The following is a 15297-nucleotide window of genomic DNA, read 5'->3' as shown; positions in this document are numbered from 1 at the left end:
CACCTGAGCGACACACGGAACAAGGTAGCATCACAAAAGAACAGACGCGTCTGTGAATAAATGCTTAAGAAGTGCATCTGTGTGTGTGCGTGTGCGCGTGTGTGTTTGCTGGCACTCGCCTGCCCACAGCTGTGACCGAGTGACTGCATACATGTTCTGCCCAAGGTGGATAGGCATGGTGTGTCTTTGTACCTGCCCAACACACACACACACACAGAGAGAGAGAGACGCACATTTTCATAGCTGTAGGGCATGTTCTGCAGCCTCCTGCTAGTGGATCCCTGTCACCCCTCTCTCTGTCGGTGCTCAAAGGCGGGACTAGCGTAAGCGGGGGGGGGGGTGAGAGAGGTCACCATAGCAACAATGCCGGGACACATTTTCATCAAGTCCTTAAAACAAAAACAAAGGCAAACGGTGGGGTGTGTGGATGCGCTGCAGGAGCGCAAACATTCCCTCTACATGCATATATACTCAACGGCTGGGCTCCAGAGACGCGTTCGGTCCTTTCGGACGAGAAGGACGTCTCCGCTGCCATACGGCCTCCAGTCACCGCGGGGGTATCAGAATCAGAATCAGAATCAGAATCAGAATCAGAACGAGCTTTATTGCCAAGTATGTTCGCACATACAAGGAATTTGTCTTGGTGACAGAAGCTTCCACAGCACAGACAGAATGACAGTGACAAGATAGATGAGAAGACAGAGTATGTGAATAAGGGATGAAAAATATATAAAAATATATAGTACCCAATATTATATACAAAATAGTCACTAGTTACAAATGCAAGGGAGTTTGAGTAAGAGATATGATGTGATAAATAGTTATAAATATAAATATAAACAGCATTATGTATTGCACTAGTTTACTCTCTAGGGGAGAGATTTAGGTGTTCGTGAGGTAGATGGCCTGAAGAAAGAAACTTTTCTTATGCCTGGCTGTCCTGGTGCACAGTGCTCTGTAGCGCCGGCCAGATGGCAAAGGTTCGAAGAGGAAGTGGCCTGGATGTGAGGGGTCTACAATGATTTTGCTCGCCCTTTTACTGACTCTGGACGAGTACAATTCTTGGACAGTGGGGGGATGTGCGCGCCGATGATTCTTCCAGCAGTCCGAACTATCCGCTGTAACCTTCTGATGTCTGATTTCGTAGCTGAGCCGAACCAGACAGTTATAGAAGTGCAGAGGACAGACTCGATGACTGCGGAGTAGAATTGCATCAGTAGCTCCTGTGGCAGGTTGAACTTCCTCAGCTGGCGAAGGAAGTACAACCTCTGCTGGGCCTTCTTCACAATGGAGTCTATGTGGGGCTCCCACTTCAGGTCCTGTGAGATGGTGGTGCCCAGGAACCTGAATGACTCCACTGTTGCCACAGTGCTGTTCATGATGGTGAGTGGGGATAACGCTGAGGTGTTTCTCCTGAAGTCTACGATCATCTCCAGCTGTTTTGAGCGTGTTCAGCTCCAGGTTGTTATGACTGCACCAGACAGCCAGCTCTTGGACCTCCTGTCTGTAAGCAGCCTTGTCACCATCCCGGATGAGGCCGATGAATGTGGTGTCATCTGCAAACTTCAGGAGTTTGACAGAGGGGTCTTTAGCGGTGCAGTCGTTGGTGTACCGGGAGAAGAGCAGTGGGGAGAGCACACATCCCTGGGGGGCACTATTGCTGTTCGTGCAAGTGTTGGATGAGAATTTTCCCAGCCTCACTAGCTGCTGCCTGTCTGTCAGGAAGTTGGTGATCCACCGACAGATGGAGGTGGGCACAGAGAGTTGGGTTAATTTGGACAGGAGGAGGTGTGGGATGATGGGTGTTGAAGGCTGAGCTGAAGATCCTCGCATAAGTCCCTGGTTTGTCCAGATGTTGCAGGATGTAGTGCAGTCCCATGTTGACTGCATCATCCACAGACCTGTTTGCTCGGTAAGCAAACCGCAGGGGGTCCAGCAAGGGTCCAGTGATGTTTTTCAGGTAGTCCAACACCAGTTTTTCAAGTGACTTCATGACCACAGACGTTAAGGCGACAGGTCTGTAGTCATTAAGTCCTGTGATTTTGGGTTTCTTTGGAATGGGGATGATGGTGGAGCGTTTAAAGCAGGAAGGAACTTCGCACATCTCCAGTGATCTGTTGAAGACCTTTGTGAAGATAGGGGCCAGCCGGTCAGCACAGGTTTTTAAGCAGGCCGGTGAGATGCCGTCTAGGCCTGGTGCTTTCCTTGTCTTCTGTTTGACGAAGACCCGACGCACCTCCTCTTCGCAGATCAAAGGTGCAGGAGGGGGGAAGGTGGGGGTTACTGGAGATGTTAACTGATTTGTGGAGAGAGGGTCTGAATGGGTGTAGAGTGTGAGACAGGGTTTATCAAACCTGCAATAAAACTCATTCAAATCGTCGGCCAGTTGTTGAGTTGACACGGTGCCGGGGGGTGGTGTCTTGTAATTTGTGATGTCTTTCATGCCTTTCCACACTGATGCAGGATCGTTGGCTGAAAACTGTTTCTTCAGCTTTTCAGAGTAGTTTCTCTTAGCCACTCTGATCTCCTTTGCCAGTGTGTTTTTGGCCTGTTTATACAAGACTCTGTCCCCGTTCTTGTAGGCGTCTTCTTTGGCCTGACGAAGCTGTCTGAGTTTTGCAGTGAACCACGGTTTGTCATTGTTGTATGTTAGACGAGTCCTGGTAGGGATGCACATATCCTCACAGAAACTGACATATGATGTTACAGAGTCTGTGAGCTCATCTAGGTCGCTAGCAGCAGCCTCAAAGACACTCCAATCGGTGCACTCGAAGCAGGCTTGTAAGTCCTGCTCTGCTTCCTCAGTCCATCTTTTAACAGTCCTTATTACAGGTTTAGCTGATTTCAGTTTCTGCCTGTAGGTCGGTATAAGATGAACCAGGCAGTGATCAGAGAGCCCCAAAGCTGCCCGTGGAACAGAGTGATATGCATCCTTTACTGTGGTGTAGCAGTGGTCCAGTATATTACTGTCTCTGGTGGGACATGTAATATGCTGTCTGTATTTTGGCAGTTCACGGGAGAGATTTGCTTTATTAAAGTCCCCGAGAATGATTATAACAGAGTCCGGGTGTTGTTGCTCTGTGTCAGTGATCTGGTCGCCCAGCTGTTGCAGCGCTGCGTTCACGCACGCTTGCGGTGGAATGTAAACACTTACGAGGATGAAGGAGGAAAACTCCCGCGGCGAGTAGAAGGGCTTGCAGTTGATGAAGAGCGCTTCTAGGTCGGGACAGCACATCTTCTTCAACGCTGTCACATCTGTACACCACCTTTCGTTGATGTAGAAGCATGTCCCACCTCCACGTGATTTCCCCGCTGATTCCGCTCTGAACAGCTGGAAGCCCGGCAGATGTAGCGCGCTGTCCGGGATGGCTTCATTGAGCCAGGTTTCCGTGAAACACAGAGCAGCAGAGTTTAAGAAGTCCTTGTTTCTTTGGGACAGGAGGAAAAGTTTGTCCATTTTGTTGGGTAAGGAGCGGAGGTTCGCCACATGGATACTAAGCAGCGCTGTTCTAAAGCCGCGCTTTCGGAGCTCGACTAGCGCGTATTGACACCAGTCCGTCCACAAGCGCCTCCCGCACCTCTCCTTGCCCTTTGCGTGTTTCCTGCTCCACGCTTCTGCCCACTTGAGGTTTGCAGGACACTTTCTCCTCTCCTCCCCTGCCCTGCCCAGCCCAGCCCAGCCCAGCCCAGCCCAGCCGGCACCCCCACCCCCCCCCCGGGCCCGTCTCTGTCTCGGCGCCCGAGGAGACTCCCTGGCTTTGTTGCTCTTGCTGCCCCCGTCACCTTCCATCAGTCTGCGAGAGCAAACGCGCCACTGGAGCCATCACTGGGACGGAGTGTGTGCGCGCGTGCGTGCGTGCGTGCGCGCGTGCGTGCGTGCGTGCGAGCCGTCAGGTACTGGGAGGAAAGGTGGTCACACCGGGGTCATCTGAGGTTCGCTAGGAGAGCTGGGCCACCGACAGGAAGCACACGTCACCCAACCTGCAGGTACGATCAGCGAGTGTGGGCACAGCTCCAGCTGCAGAAATGAAAGTGCAGGCAGTGTGTGTGTGTGGGAACACAGAAGAGCGACTGCTAGGGAGACATCAGTGCGAGGAAACAAACAAACACACACAAAACTAATTTATGCAGCGGGCTGGGAAGGCGGGGGGGGTCCACCTCCGCCCCTGGACACACACGTGAGGCTCTCCAGCGCTCAGCAGCGCCACCGTGCGGCCACGAGAATCGCCACCTTCGCTCCCTTCTACATGAATCGAGGTGCCGTGCGCGCCGCCGCTCATCACTCGCTCCGCGCTCGTTCGCGTGTCAACGTGGCGCTCCGCAGCCAATGGCGATGTGCTTTACGCCTCGGTCCGCCACAGTCCGCATTCTCATTGGACGGGAGCTCCCCAAAGAGGCTCGCTATTGGCTGCTCGCGCTAGGTCACGCCCTTCGGCCACACGACTCATTTAAAGAGACAGACAGGGTGCGTGCGCGTGCGTCTCGAGTGGAGCAGCGAGCGGCAGAAGGAAGGGCATCACGTGTCTTCGGGGGAGCTTGGGTTCGAGTAAGTTCTTCTTCATCAATAGGTTCACCGTAATCGTGCCTCATGCAGCCACATATGGAGCGTGGAGTTGGACTGCTCTTCTTTTAGCCAAGGAAGGAGGAAAACTTGAAAAGCGCCGGCTGAACAACTTGGGCCACTAGTGTAGTGACTGACTTGTGACGTGTGTCCAGCATCACCATCCATTGCCACTCTGTCACTGTCACTGTTTCACCTTCATTGTGCAAAATAGCCGTCTACCTGGGTAAAATGAGATGGCGTGGGCTAAGGCAAATGAACGTGATTGGCAGAGCGCGAGCGACAGTGTCACTGACCATTAACCGTGAGTGACTCCGTTTTAATCAAATAAGAGCGAATTAAACATTGCAGGGTGAGCACTTCCACAAGGCCCAGCGTGTCATGTTGGGGGCTGCAAGTGTGACGCTCCGCTTCGCCGCCAGGAACAGGACCGCGATGCTGTTGCCGTTGCTAGGCGTGACGTCGCTGCTGGTGGCCATGGCGACGGCTGTCCCGGCCCAGGAGAAGCGAGTCCATCGCCACGGTGACCTGAGCGACCACGTCCACGACGACACGCAGGGCTTTCAGTACGACCACGAGGCCTTCCTGGGCAAGGAGGAGGCCAAGACCTTCGACCAGCTCACCCCGGAGGAGAGCAAAGAGAGACTGGGGTAAGTGGCGTCCCTCGCACCCCGTGGGCCCGGGGGCCGTCCCCCTCCCTTCCCGCGCACGCCCCCTGCATGGTTACGTCCACTTCAGTTGCGTTGCGTCAGGCGCTCTTGCCAGGGACCGATAGGATCACGTCTCCTTCCGTGCTCTGTTCCGTGGTCACGGTGCGCGCTAACGCTCGTGCCCCCTGCCCTGTGACAGGAAGATCGTGGACCGCATCGACACGGACGCCGATGGCTACGTCAGCCACGCGGAGCTGCACCACTGGATCAAGCACCGGCAGAGGAGGTACATCGAGGAGAACGTGAACAAGCACTGGAAGGAGTACGACCTCAACAAGGACGACATGGTGGCCTGGGAGGAGTACAAGAACACCACCTACGGCTACTACTTGGGTGAGAGCAGCACTGCAGCCATGCCTCATGTACTTGCCTTCATTTGTTTGGCGAAATTGACCCATCAGGTGAACTCCCTCTGTGAGGGGGTCGATTAGCTAGCTTCTCCTACAGAAAAATAAGAATTGTGAGTTTCTGGGCAAAAAGTCACGTAACATTAGTTAAAATACCAAAATGAAATGTGTTTTTATCCCTGAGAAGGATATCCTTAGGGATTGTTATTTGTAGCTTGGCCTTTAATGGTACGCTGCCATTCTAGTGCGCATGAGGCAGGGTACAGCCTGGTTAACTGGGACACACCGCGATCACCTGACTCAGGGATGCTGGTGGCATAGCGGAAAAAACTGTCTGCGACATAGTGCCCGTAAGGAAAGCGGTCAGACGGAGACCATGAAGGACAGGAAGCGCTTGGCTTTGGGTTTGTGCCAAAGTGTCTGATGATAGGAGCCGTTGGGACACCCTGCTGCATGAGGGACGCGGGAGTACGGAAGGGTTCTCGAACCCTGAGTAAATATTTTCAGCAGCACGTTGCACGCCCTTAACTAAGACCCCCCCTCCCCCCGGTCACGGCCTGTTTGCAGACGAGGAGTTTGACGACGTGGACGACAAGGCGAGCTACAAGGCCATGCTCACCCGAGACGAGCGCCGGTTCAAGGCGGCCGACGGGAACGGCGACGGCAAAGCCACCAAGGAGGAGTTCACGGCTTTCCTGCACCCTGAGGAGTTCGACCACATGAAGAACGTAGTGGTGGCGGTCAGTAGGAGCGGAGTGGGCGCCGATTCCATCAACGGCACGACTGCAAACACGGGCAGTTCCTTAGCCGCTTCGACACCTGGGGTGGGCAGCCAGGCTCAGGGGGCACAATCTTACTCTGACCTTCCGCCTGCAGGAAACCGTGGAGGACATCGACAAGAACGGGGATGGCCTGATCAACCTGGACGAGTACATAGGTGAGACCTCCGTGCCGCGCGGAGCCGCACCTCCCGATCTGCAGCCGGACAGAGCGCTGACGGCCTGCGTCCCCCTTAGGTGACATGTTCAGCCCCGAGGACGGAGAGAGCGAGCCCGAGTGGGTGCAGACAGAGAAGAAGCACTTCTCCGAGTTTCGGGACACGAACAAGGTAACGTAACGTTGCTCTCGGGAGCTCTGGAGCAACTGCAGGTGGGACACGTGTAACGGAGGAGCGTCGCCTCACCTCGTACTCAGGTCCAGCGGCAGGACCCTTGACGCACTCTTCTCCCCTGCCAGGACGGGTTTCTGGATGCCAGCGAGGTGTCCAAGTGGATTCTGCCAGGAGAGGTGGACCACGCGGACAACGAGGCCCGGCACCTCATCCACGAGACGGACACTGACAAGGTACAGCGCCACCCGCCCTCGCGACACGCTCCTCCTCGGTTGTCCGTACGAGGTCCCGCCTTAGGGTGGTCGAGCGTATGGTCCATCGCAGCCGTCCTGATCGAACAGAAGGTCTCTCTGTCCTGTGAGGGAGTCTCTCCAGCTTGTTAGCATTAACAAGACTGCTAATTCACTGAGTGGTTTTAATTCTAACCAGCTGTAAATCTTCTCCTGTCTTTCTCTCTCTCAATCGCTCACGGGGGCTTCCGGCACTCTTTCCCTCGGCCTCTCCACTTGCCTTCCGCGAGCAGGACGACCGCATCACCAAGCAAGAGGTCCTGGCCAATTGGAACATGTTTGTGGGCAGCCAGGCGACCAATTACGGGGAGGACCTCACCAAGAGACACGACGAGCTTTGATGATGTCACGTGGGAGGGGCGGGGGGGCTCCGAGGCTCCGAGGGGGTGGGCTTTATGAGTCATTTGGCATTTATGTTGTGTGGCGGGTGGTTTTTTGGAGCTGTGTCATCATAATAATCAAGATTTTGATGATGGATATGATACTGATGACTGTGGGGGGAGGTCAGTGAAGGGGCAGAGTTTCACCTGAAGAAATTAGTGTATTTATGGTGAATGCTGAGCTGTACTTGGTGCAGCCAACACAGTATTGTTGTCATGGAGATGGTATTCCCAATGATGACTGCAGAAAAAAAAAATCAATAATTTCTTTGGTTGACACGCCGCACCAGAAGGTTCCAGAAATGGACTAATTTATGGGTGACTCTGGGAAAGTACCATCATAAAGCACTCTTTACTACAGTAATAATTACACTACACGGTATGAGTAAGCCATTAGCAGGGGTTTACCATGATTTACTATGCACTAGTACAGTGAGAATTCATCCATAAGGTGCCTGGGGGGGTGTATTTATACAAAGTGAAAAGCACAGATTTCTTTGCTGAGTACGGTCAGAACACACTGTTTACACACACCTGTGTGCTCAGGCCGCGCAGCAGTAGGGGCTCACAGGTCACGCTGGACCATGTCACACAGACACACACGGACAAATGCAGACGCACACAGACATACACACACGGGAGCAAGTGAACGGCTCATGCGTGCTCTTCCAACACGACCACGGCTGGGACCATGTGAACTCGTGAAGAGATGTGGCTCATTTCCACCCTTTTTTTTTACACAGTTTTAATAAAGCCATATAAAGCTTCTCTTTCGTACACTGCTTTTCATGTCGCACTTCTTTGCCTCCATGTAAATTGTGACTTTGTTTGGTACTGACGGCGGGTCGTTTTCATGAGTAGTACAGAGGAGCGCAGTACACGCGTGTGACAGTGCGGGCGAGACACTTAGTGTCTGTTCCCCGGGACCACTGATGTCCGTCCTGGTTAGGAACTTAAAGTATGTCTGAGCTGTGTGTGACCAGGGTGCTGTTGGAGGGCAATTCCTGTAAATAACCTGATGGCACCCAATGAAATCTCAGGTCAGACCTCAGCAGCACCCGCACCCCATGGAGCTGTACCTTGGGGGACACGCTGTCCGCTGCGCTCGTGTCCATGTCTGTTTCCATTCTGCCTCTGTCCAGGATGGTCGCCTGTCTCTGGACGAGATTGTGGACAAAGCCGACTTCCTGTCCATCGGCACCCTCACCGACTTTGGGGCTATGATGTCCAGGAGCCACGACGAGCTCTGAGCCGCTGAATGCATGCACCCTGCTCACTGCTGCACCGTCAAATGCCCATACCATAACATATTGTACAGCAGTTAAATTATGAATTAATGTTTTACCTTTTGACGGTGACTGTGTTTGTGACTTCAATACACCAACATGTCGGTGTTACTTGAAATAAAGTTTCTTTGAAACGTGACAGCGAATTCGGTGCCGTCTTCCCAGGCAAACTGGGCCTTCGGTGGAGATTCACACAGACAAAAGGCAGGAGGACGCGACGCCTGAACGCGAGCGTTCCCGAGCCCAATGTGTCACACGCTCACACGCACGTCACCCAGGTGGCCCCTGGTTGTGTGTACACAGCAAGATGACTCTGCTGGTGACATGGCCTCGAGGTCATCCTGACACCGGGCACTGTCCAAACGCTCCACTGTGTCCACACGTCTCACTGTGTCCGCAGGCCAGCAGTAGAACCATGTTTTTGGCCCACCGTGCCGGTTACAAACAGAAGGACGACGGGTCAAAGGACATGAGCAGCCGGGGCGGCGCGGCCAGACAGAAGTCCACCTGATGTCCCTGCGTAAGTCTCCGTCACACCTGTCACGCAGCGCGTTCTGCCACATGCCCGCCATGTACCATGGCAAATCGCTGAAAGGACAGCGAAAGGACCTCGTTGTCAGTGACTGTGAACACATATCGCTCTGTTAGTGTGTGGAGTCACACCGTAACTCCCAGCACTTTTATCCTCAAATGGTGCTGGAACTGTAATCAAATCATCATGTTCCGTAACATGATGCATGTTGCATTTATTACTAACACAGGGAAATGAAAAGAAGAGACAAAACAAACTGGAAAAGCTGGAGACAAAAAGATAAAGTGCACTGTTTTAAAACGGACCTATTTTATTTTTTTGTATTCTCCTCTCGGCAAAGCCATCCAATTGCCTTCTTTAAGACTTTGTGTAACTCATGTGAGTATGGTTAAAACCTTTCACTCCACAGTAAAGTTATTAAACCTGAATACACCTTTCAAAAGTGTCTAAGTGTGTAGTTCTCTCACTTCTCATAACTAAGAAAGAAATGGGATAACAGGAGAAAACGGGGGGAAACGGGATTCCCTGGCGGCTGCCTCCTCCGGGGCCACATGGTGGCGATGGGGCCTCAGTGTCCACCTTCGAGAGCTCGGGCTATTGTTCTGCACAGGCCAAAAGAGACGCATGCACGGAGGAGGTTAAAGTCATGCCGTTGTGGGCGCAGGTCATGCATGAACAAGCTTGCAAGTGTTCACTGCTGCGTCAGATTAACCGTTGAGAGAAGAGAAGGGAAGAGAAGAGAAGAGAAGAGAAGAGAAGAGAAGAGAAGAGAAGGGCTTACTTGTAGAACGTCCCTGTGAGCTCATCCACATAACCACCTGAAAGAAGCGCAACAAAAGTTGGTCGCACTGTTCATACGTGTCACGGTGAGATAAATTAGTGTAATTACAAAAGCTTCAAAAAATGTGTTCTTCACATACTGACGGGTTAATGGCGCGTTCATTTGTTCCGCACCAATGTACCGTGTAACGTTTATAAGAGAACTTCTTTTTTAGTGCTCTGTTTTCTTCCATTCATAATCAGTAAGGGCCTTTCAGCTGTGCGAGAAACTCTGGAATCACAACAGAGCAAAGAGGCGTCTAATTTTTTAAAGTCCCTTTCGGCATCTTTTACCTCATCGTCGACTCTGCACGTCTTATTTCGCACAAGTGCTTCACTGATCAGTCCAGTTAATGTGTTTTAAACTGAGTTTTTCACCTTTTTTTCAACTCGGCAGGAGCTTGAAAGCCACACAACAACTGAAGCGCTCCTTTTAACCGCTGGCGTTTTATAGGAACTCGTTTGGAAGTAAACTAACTGCATAACGCGAAAGAAGGAAAGAAAGAAAAAGCGGTCGCACCGAGGGGTTAGCCTGTTGTACGAAAAGGCCACAGAAACTGTATGTTCAGAAACTGTTGTGACCGTTTCGCGCTCTACGGGACACCGCGGCGCTATGAGGGCTGAAGAGAAATGTTGTGCGACGGTTGAACGTTCGCTCTTCACGTACCTGGTTTGCAGACTGTGTCGCACAGCGCTGGGCACACGTGGCAGAACTTGCACATCTGCGAAAAGGAGACACGCGTGACACCCACGAAGCAGCGGAAGAGCAGCTAGCTAACAGCAGCCAGCTAACGGTAGCATGCTAAGGGCAGCTAGCGACCGCCAGCTCGCTCACGACGGCAGGCCGACAACATCTAGCTAAGAGCAGCTAGCTACAGCAGCGAGCTGAATGCAGCTGAAGAACTGCCGATGGACCCCGGGTTAGGTGTCCGAAAAGGAAAAAGACAGAGCCAAAGAGCAATTCAGAGACGAGCCCGGCTAACCGCGTGCGCGACCGAGGCTTGCTCGCAGCACCACGCTAAGGATAGAGAAACCCAGCTGGCCGACAGAAGAGGCTTTCCAGCAGCAGCTGCTTTGCAGATAAGGTGTCAGTAAGACAATAAGAAAGGTAGCTAAAGAGGAACTCGCTAAAAGAGGAGGGTTAGCTACAGGTTGTCTAACGGCGGCTAACGGCGGGCGGCTCGGTGCTGCGCTGCGGCCTGTCGGGTCGCAGCGGCTCACGTTTGACACTCACGTCGCAGTGCTCGCAGTGAGGTGCCTTGTCGCCCTCCTTGCACGGACATTTGTCGCAGGTGTCACAGTGCTGCAGGACGGGGGCGAAAGACGGACGGAGAGACAGACAAAGAAATTAGTGGCACTCGTGAACGTGGACACACAAGGGCTTTCAAAGCCTCTTTGCAAGGTTTACCTCGCAGAAGGAACAGAAGCTGCACAGAGACCCTTTGTGGTACTGCCCCTCGTCGTCGTCGTCGTCGTCGTCGTCGTCGTCGTCGTCATCTGGAAAAAATTGTTTTGGTGACATCTCCAAGTGTGTGTGGATGTACATTATTCAAACGGATCTATATATCTGAACAAGACATAATACTCAGATGAATGAAGCTGCAGCTCCGTGGCGTTCAATATTCACAGTCATTTGAGGACAAGGTTAATCTTATTGTGTGAACGTGATAGAAAAATGATATGACTCATTTCTGCAGACACAGGCATCGCTGATTCGGCAGTGCGGGACACACACACACACACGCGCGCACACGCACACCCCATGCACCAAAGCAAAAGGAATTAATTACATGGGCAGTGGCTTGAGATCATTCAATTTATTCCAGTGATTGAATAATATCAAAGTGTTGGTATCATGGTCTTGACAGAAAAAGGCACAGGAACATGATGGATGGGCACGATGGCATCACTACAAGCTTCACCAGATCCAACATCGTTTTCACACATTATATTTGAAACATTAAGACATATCGGCTGGATGTTGTATTTGCCCTGCTCTTTAGCTTTGATCCCTTTCTGTCTAATACAAAGACATGGCTGCATCTCTCTCCTTTGCTTTGTGTGCCTCTCAGTGCAGTGGGGAACGCGGCGGAGAGGAGAACAACGCACTTAGATGGCCCTCGCTGAGCAGTGACGGAGGTGACAGGGGTACGAACTGGAACGGCAACACGGCCCGGTGGCATCACTCAATCCACCGGTCAGCGAACAAGTGCTGAACCTCCAAACGGGCTAAAGACTGCTTTTGCCAAAGACTATTTTACCCAGTGATTTAAACAACATTTCAATAGTTCATTTTTTCAAAATAATAATAATACTAATAATAATAATATGGTCTAATTGAACTGAACCTGTTGTACAAATGATGACTCAGAAGAAGACCTGTCCAACAATTTTCACAGTTTTACAAATGCAACATGTCTGTGTGTGTTGAGACATGGTTAAGTACAAATTACAGATTCACAGTCAAAGAGCAGTACAAGGATTTCGAATTAACACATCTGGATATCAGAGGTGCGTCTAAGTAACAAATGATGATGAAATAAAGCGTACCGGCAGAGAAAGAGAGAGAGACTGAGAGACACACAGAGAAAGAGAGAGAGGAAACTTTTGGTGTTCAGTGTAAAAATGTCCTCAGCTACCTTGTCATGCAGACCCCCACCCCTCCCCACCCCTCCCCTCCCCTCTCCTCTCCTCTCTCATCCCTTCTGCAGCTCACTGTCTCTCTTTCTTTCATTTCCAAAACTGACAGAAGTAATGAACATAACAAAATGAACTTTTTCCAGAGAAGACATGAGGAAAATGGGAACTCATTGATCAATGGTCAGGCACATATTGCATTTGGACTTTTTCTCTTTTGTTTGCCATTGTAGTCCCAAGTTCATATCTAGGTAGGACTTCAACAGTTCAGTTCCAGTTGTGCAGCCCAAATTCCAGAGAGCTCACTTTTCTATTTTGTAGGGAAGAAATAAAGAGAAAGTCAGAGACAGTGAGAGTGACGGAGGGAAGGAGACCTTCATGTCAGGATGACTTTCAAGGTACTGCAAAGCAATGGCTGGACTAGCACAGGAAGGATGTGACTGGTAGCGAGGTAAGGAGAAAGAATAAATATACAGCAGCATAGCAACCACCCCGCAATTAATTTTTTCCCAAATAGCTCATGAGGAAAAGCAGGCTATAGATCCAGGACAGACGAAGAAAGGTGGAGGTGAATGGTTTATAGGGAAGACTGGAAAAAATGTGAATGAAATATCTAATTACCTTCGTCGTCGTTGTCATCATCATCATCCTCATCATCGTCATCATCATCATCATCATCCTTATCATCGTCATCATCGTCATCGTCGTCATCGTCGTCATCATCGTCGTCGTCATCGTCATCATCGTCGTCATCATCGTCGTCGTCATCGTCATCATCGTCATCATCATCGTCGTCATCATCCTTATCATCGTCGTCGTCGTCATCGTCGTCGTCATCATCGTCGTCATCATCGTCGTCGTCGTCGTCGTCGTCGTCATCGTCGTCATCATCGTCGTCATCATCGTCGTCATCGTCATCATCGTCGTCATCATCATCGTCGTCATCGTCATCATCATCATCGTCGTCATCATCGTCGTCATCGTCGTCATCGTCATCATCATCATTGTCGTCGTCGTTGTCATCTTCACCTGCATGTGCTACATGGTCATCATCATCATCATCACGGTGGTCTTCACTGTAGCCTGCTTCCTGAGCTTTAGCCCCTGGAGCCAGAGGGGTCTGGAAGGAACAGAGCAGAGCCAGCAGGAGCCCCAGAATCCAGGTCTTGAAGGAAGCCATGGTGGATCATGGGGTGCAAGAGAGCACAACAGTCCGGCACGTGCACCACAGGCAGTGCTGTCAGCTATTCCTCCAGCAAGGGCTTTTGGGAGAGCACACACGTCGAAATAGAGAGAATACGAATATTCCAGGAAAATCCGCCTCACTTTCGACCTTCCTCCGTCCCGAAATCAACAAGCTACTATCTGGAGAAATGGCACAAGCTGAAGGAGCAATATTCCCACCCGTTCCAGGTAGAAAATGCAATATGAGGTAGCCAGTACTCGGCGGCTGGTGGCCGTGACACCGACCCGACCAATATGAACCAAAGAGCAGAGAGCAGGACTGAGGTAAGATTAGAAGCTGGGGCAGTTTGGATGACTGACAGGGGCAAATGCGGGTGACTCTGGATACGATATCCTTAACCCAACTGAGTGCGGAAGAAGATGGATGGGGGGGAGCTTGAACTCTCACACCAAGCTCAGATTCAACTTTCAGCAAAGGTAGTAGAGTGGGAGGGGGAGCCAGCAATGACCATATCCTATCGATGAGGGCAGAGATGGGGTGGGGCCAAAGAAGAGAAGATGGGGCCATGAAGGCCATATCGAGGAGTTCTCAAGCAATGAGGACAGGGTGAAGATGCAGAAGGACTTATTTAAGAACACGATGCACAGAAACACGCACGCACGTACGGGCAGATGGGCACACGTCCCCACTTGAAGGAAGCCTCACAGCACGTTGCCAGGACGGAACAGTCCTGCACGGGGGAGCAATTCTTTTATAATAACGGAGAAGAAGATGCTGCTGCTCATCCAGGCAGACCCTGGGAGTTGAATGTCTGTTTCTCAGCCACTGCTCCACCCGCACTTATGCAGTTTGCAGTGCGCTCTGGGAAATGCCTTCATCAATAATGACGGTTATCAGACCCACGGACAGCCACGGTTTCAGAGACGAATCTCAGCCCTGGGCTGCGATGACATGTCACAGACCAGCTTTGACCGCCAGCAGCCCACCCTACCGCACCAAAACAGCTGAGTGTGACGGGAGGAGGGTGTGTCGGGGGGGCGGTGTCTATTTAAAGGCCCCCTTTTCTCCAAGTCAGTGTAATACGACCTTCCCTTGGTGCCTCTGGCAGCACAACCCCGCACTGTCCATTCCAGCTCCCCTTTCCTCCCCGCCAGAGCCCCCCTGCAGCCGTGCCGGCGTCGCCTTCTCCTCTTACCATCTTCCGCTCGGAACCTGCCCACCCGTGGTCCTCTTACCCTATTTCTCTGCGTTCCTCACTCAGAAGCTGCCCACAGATCTCCAGAGCCCTGCATTTTTCCCAGCTTTGATGGGACTACACGAGTGGGACAGACAGCTGCGCTGAAGACCAGTATGCCTGAAAGGGGCAGTGCTGGACACATGGTCTCTGATGGGTTTCACCTGCAGAAGCACTTAACCCCAATGTGTGTGAGGACAGTGA

The 15297-nt window shown here is 51.8% G+C and overlaps 2 protein-coding genes across 3 annotated transcripts; one reads left to right on the top strand and one right to left on the bottom strand.

Moving 5' to 3' along the window:
- Positions 1-3779: 3779 nt before the first annotated feature.
- Positions 3780-8738, top strand: rcn3 (reticulocalbin 3, EF-hand calcium binding domain). Of its 2 annotated transcripts, none has more exons than XM_018764423.2 (8): positions 3780-4546; positions 4913-5211; positions 5411-5604; positions 6186-6358; positions 6495-6555; positions 6635-6726; positions 6855-6962; positions 7253-8738. In XM_018764423.2, the coding sequence occupies exons 1-8, from the start codon at positions 4328-4330 to the stop codon at positions 7358-7360; spliced, it is 1254 nt and encodes a 417-aa protein (XP_018619939.2). In that variant the 5' UTR covers positions 3780-4327; the 3' UTR covers positions 7361-8738. The 2 variants fall into 2 exon arrangements, with proteins under 2 accessions (XP_018619939.2, XP_018619940.1); XM_018764424.2 differs by having other exon boundaries at positions 4475-4546; positions 4984-5211; positions 7253-8736.
- A 769-nt stretch (positions 8739-9507) lies between these two features.
- LOC108941634 (prostatic spermine-binding protein) lies at positions 9508-14209 on the bottom strand. The gene is made up of 6 exons (XM_029253929.1): positions 13295-14209; positions 11445-11533; positions 11271-11339; positions 10704-10758; positions 9999-10035; positions 9508-9819 (listed from the first exon to the last, which is right to left on the bottom strand). Exons 1-6 carry the CDS (start codon positions 13851-13853, stop codon positions 9786-9788), a joined length of 843 nt encoding a protein of 280 aa, XP_029109762.1. The 5' UTR covers positions 13854-14209; the 3' UTR covers positions 9508-9785.
- Positions 14210-15297: the final 1088 nt, after the last annotated feature.

The sequence above is a fragment of the Scleropages formosus genome, chromosome 8, assembly GCF_900964775.1.
Source record: "Scleropages formosus chromosome 8, fSclFor1.1, whole genome shotgun sequence".
Lineage (NCBI taxonomy): Eukaryota > Metazoa > Chordata > Actinopteri > Osteoglossiformes > Osteoglossidae > Scleropages > Scleropages formosus.
The sequence above is the reverse complement of the archived record's forward strand: the minus strand, read 5'-3'. Positions and strand labels throughout refer to the sequence as shown.

Coding starts and splice junctions, on each gene's coding strand:
- rcn3 (XM_018764423.2), top strand. CDS start 4,328: ATGGCGATGTGCTTTACGCCTCGGTCCGCCACAGTCCGCATTCTCATT. Junction 4,547..4,912: donor TCGGGGGAGCTTGGGTTCGA/GTAAGTTCTTCT, acceptor TAAACATTGCAG/GGTGAGCACTTCCACAAGGC. Junction 6,727..6,854: donor AGTTTCGGGACACGAACAAG/GTAACGTAACGT, acceptor CTCCCCTGCCAG/GACGGGTTTCTGGATGCCAG.
- LOC108941634 (XM_029253929.1), bottom strand. CDS start 13,853: ATGGCTTCCTTCAAGACCTGGATTCTGGGGCTCCTGCTGGCTCTGCTC. Junction 10,759..11,270: donor CTCACTGCGAGCACTGCGAC/GTGAGTGTCAAA, acceptor TCCTTTTCGCAG/ATGTGCAAGTTCTGCCACGT. Junction 9,820..9,998: donor CTCACAGGGACGTTCTACAA/GTAAGCCCTTCT, acceptor TGGCCTGTGCAG/AACAATAGCCCGAGCTCTCG.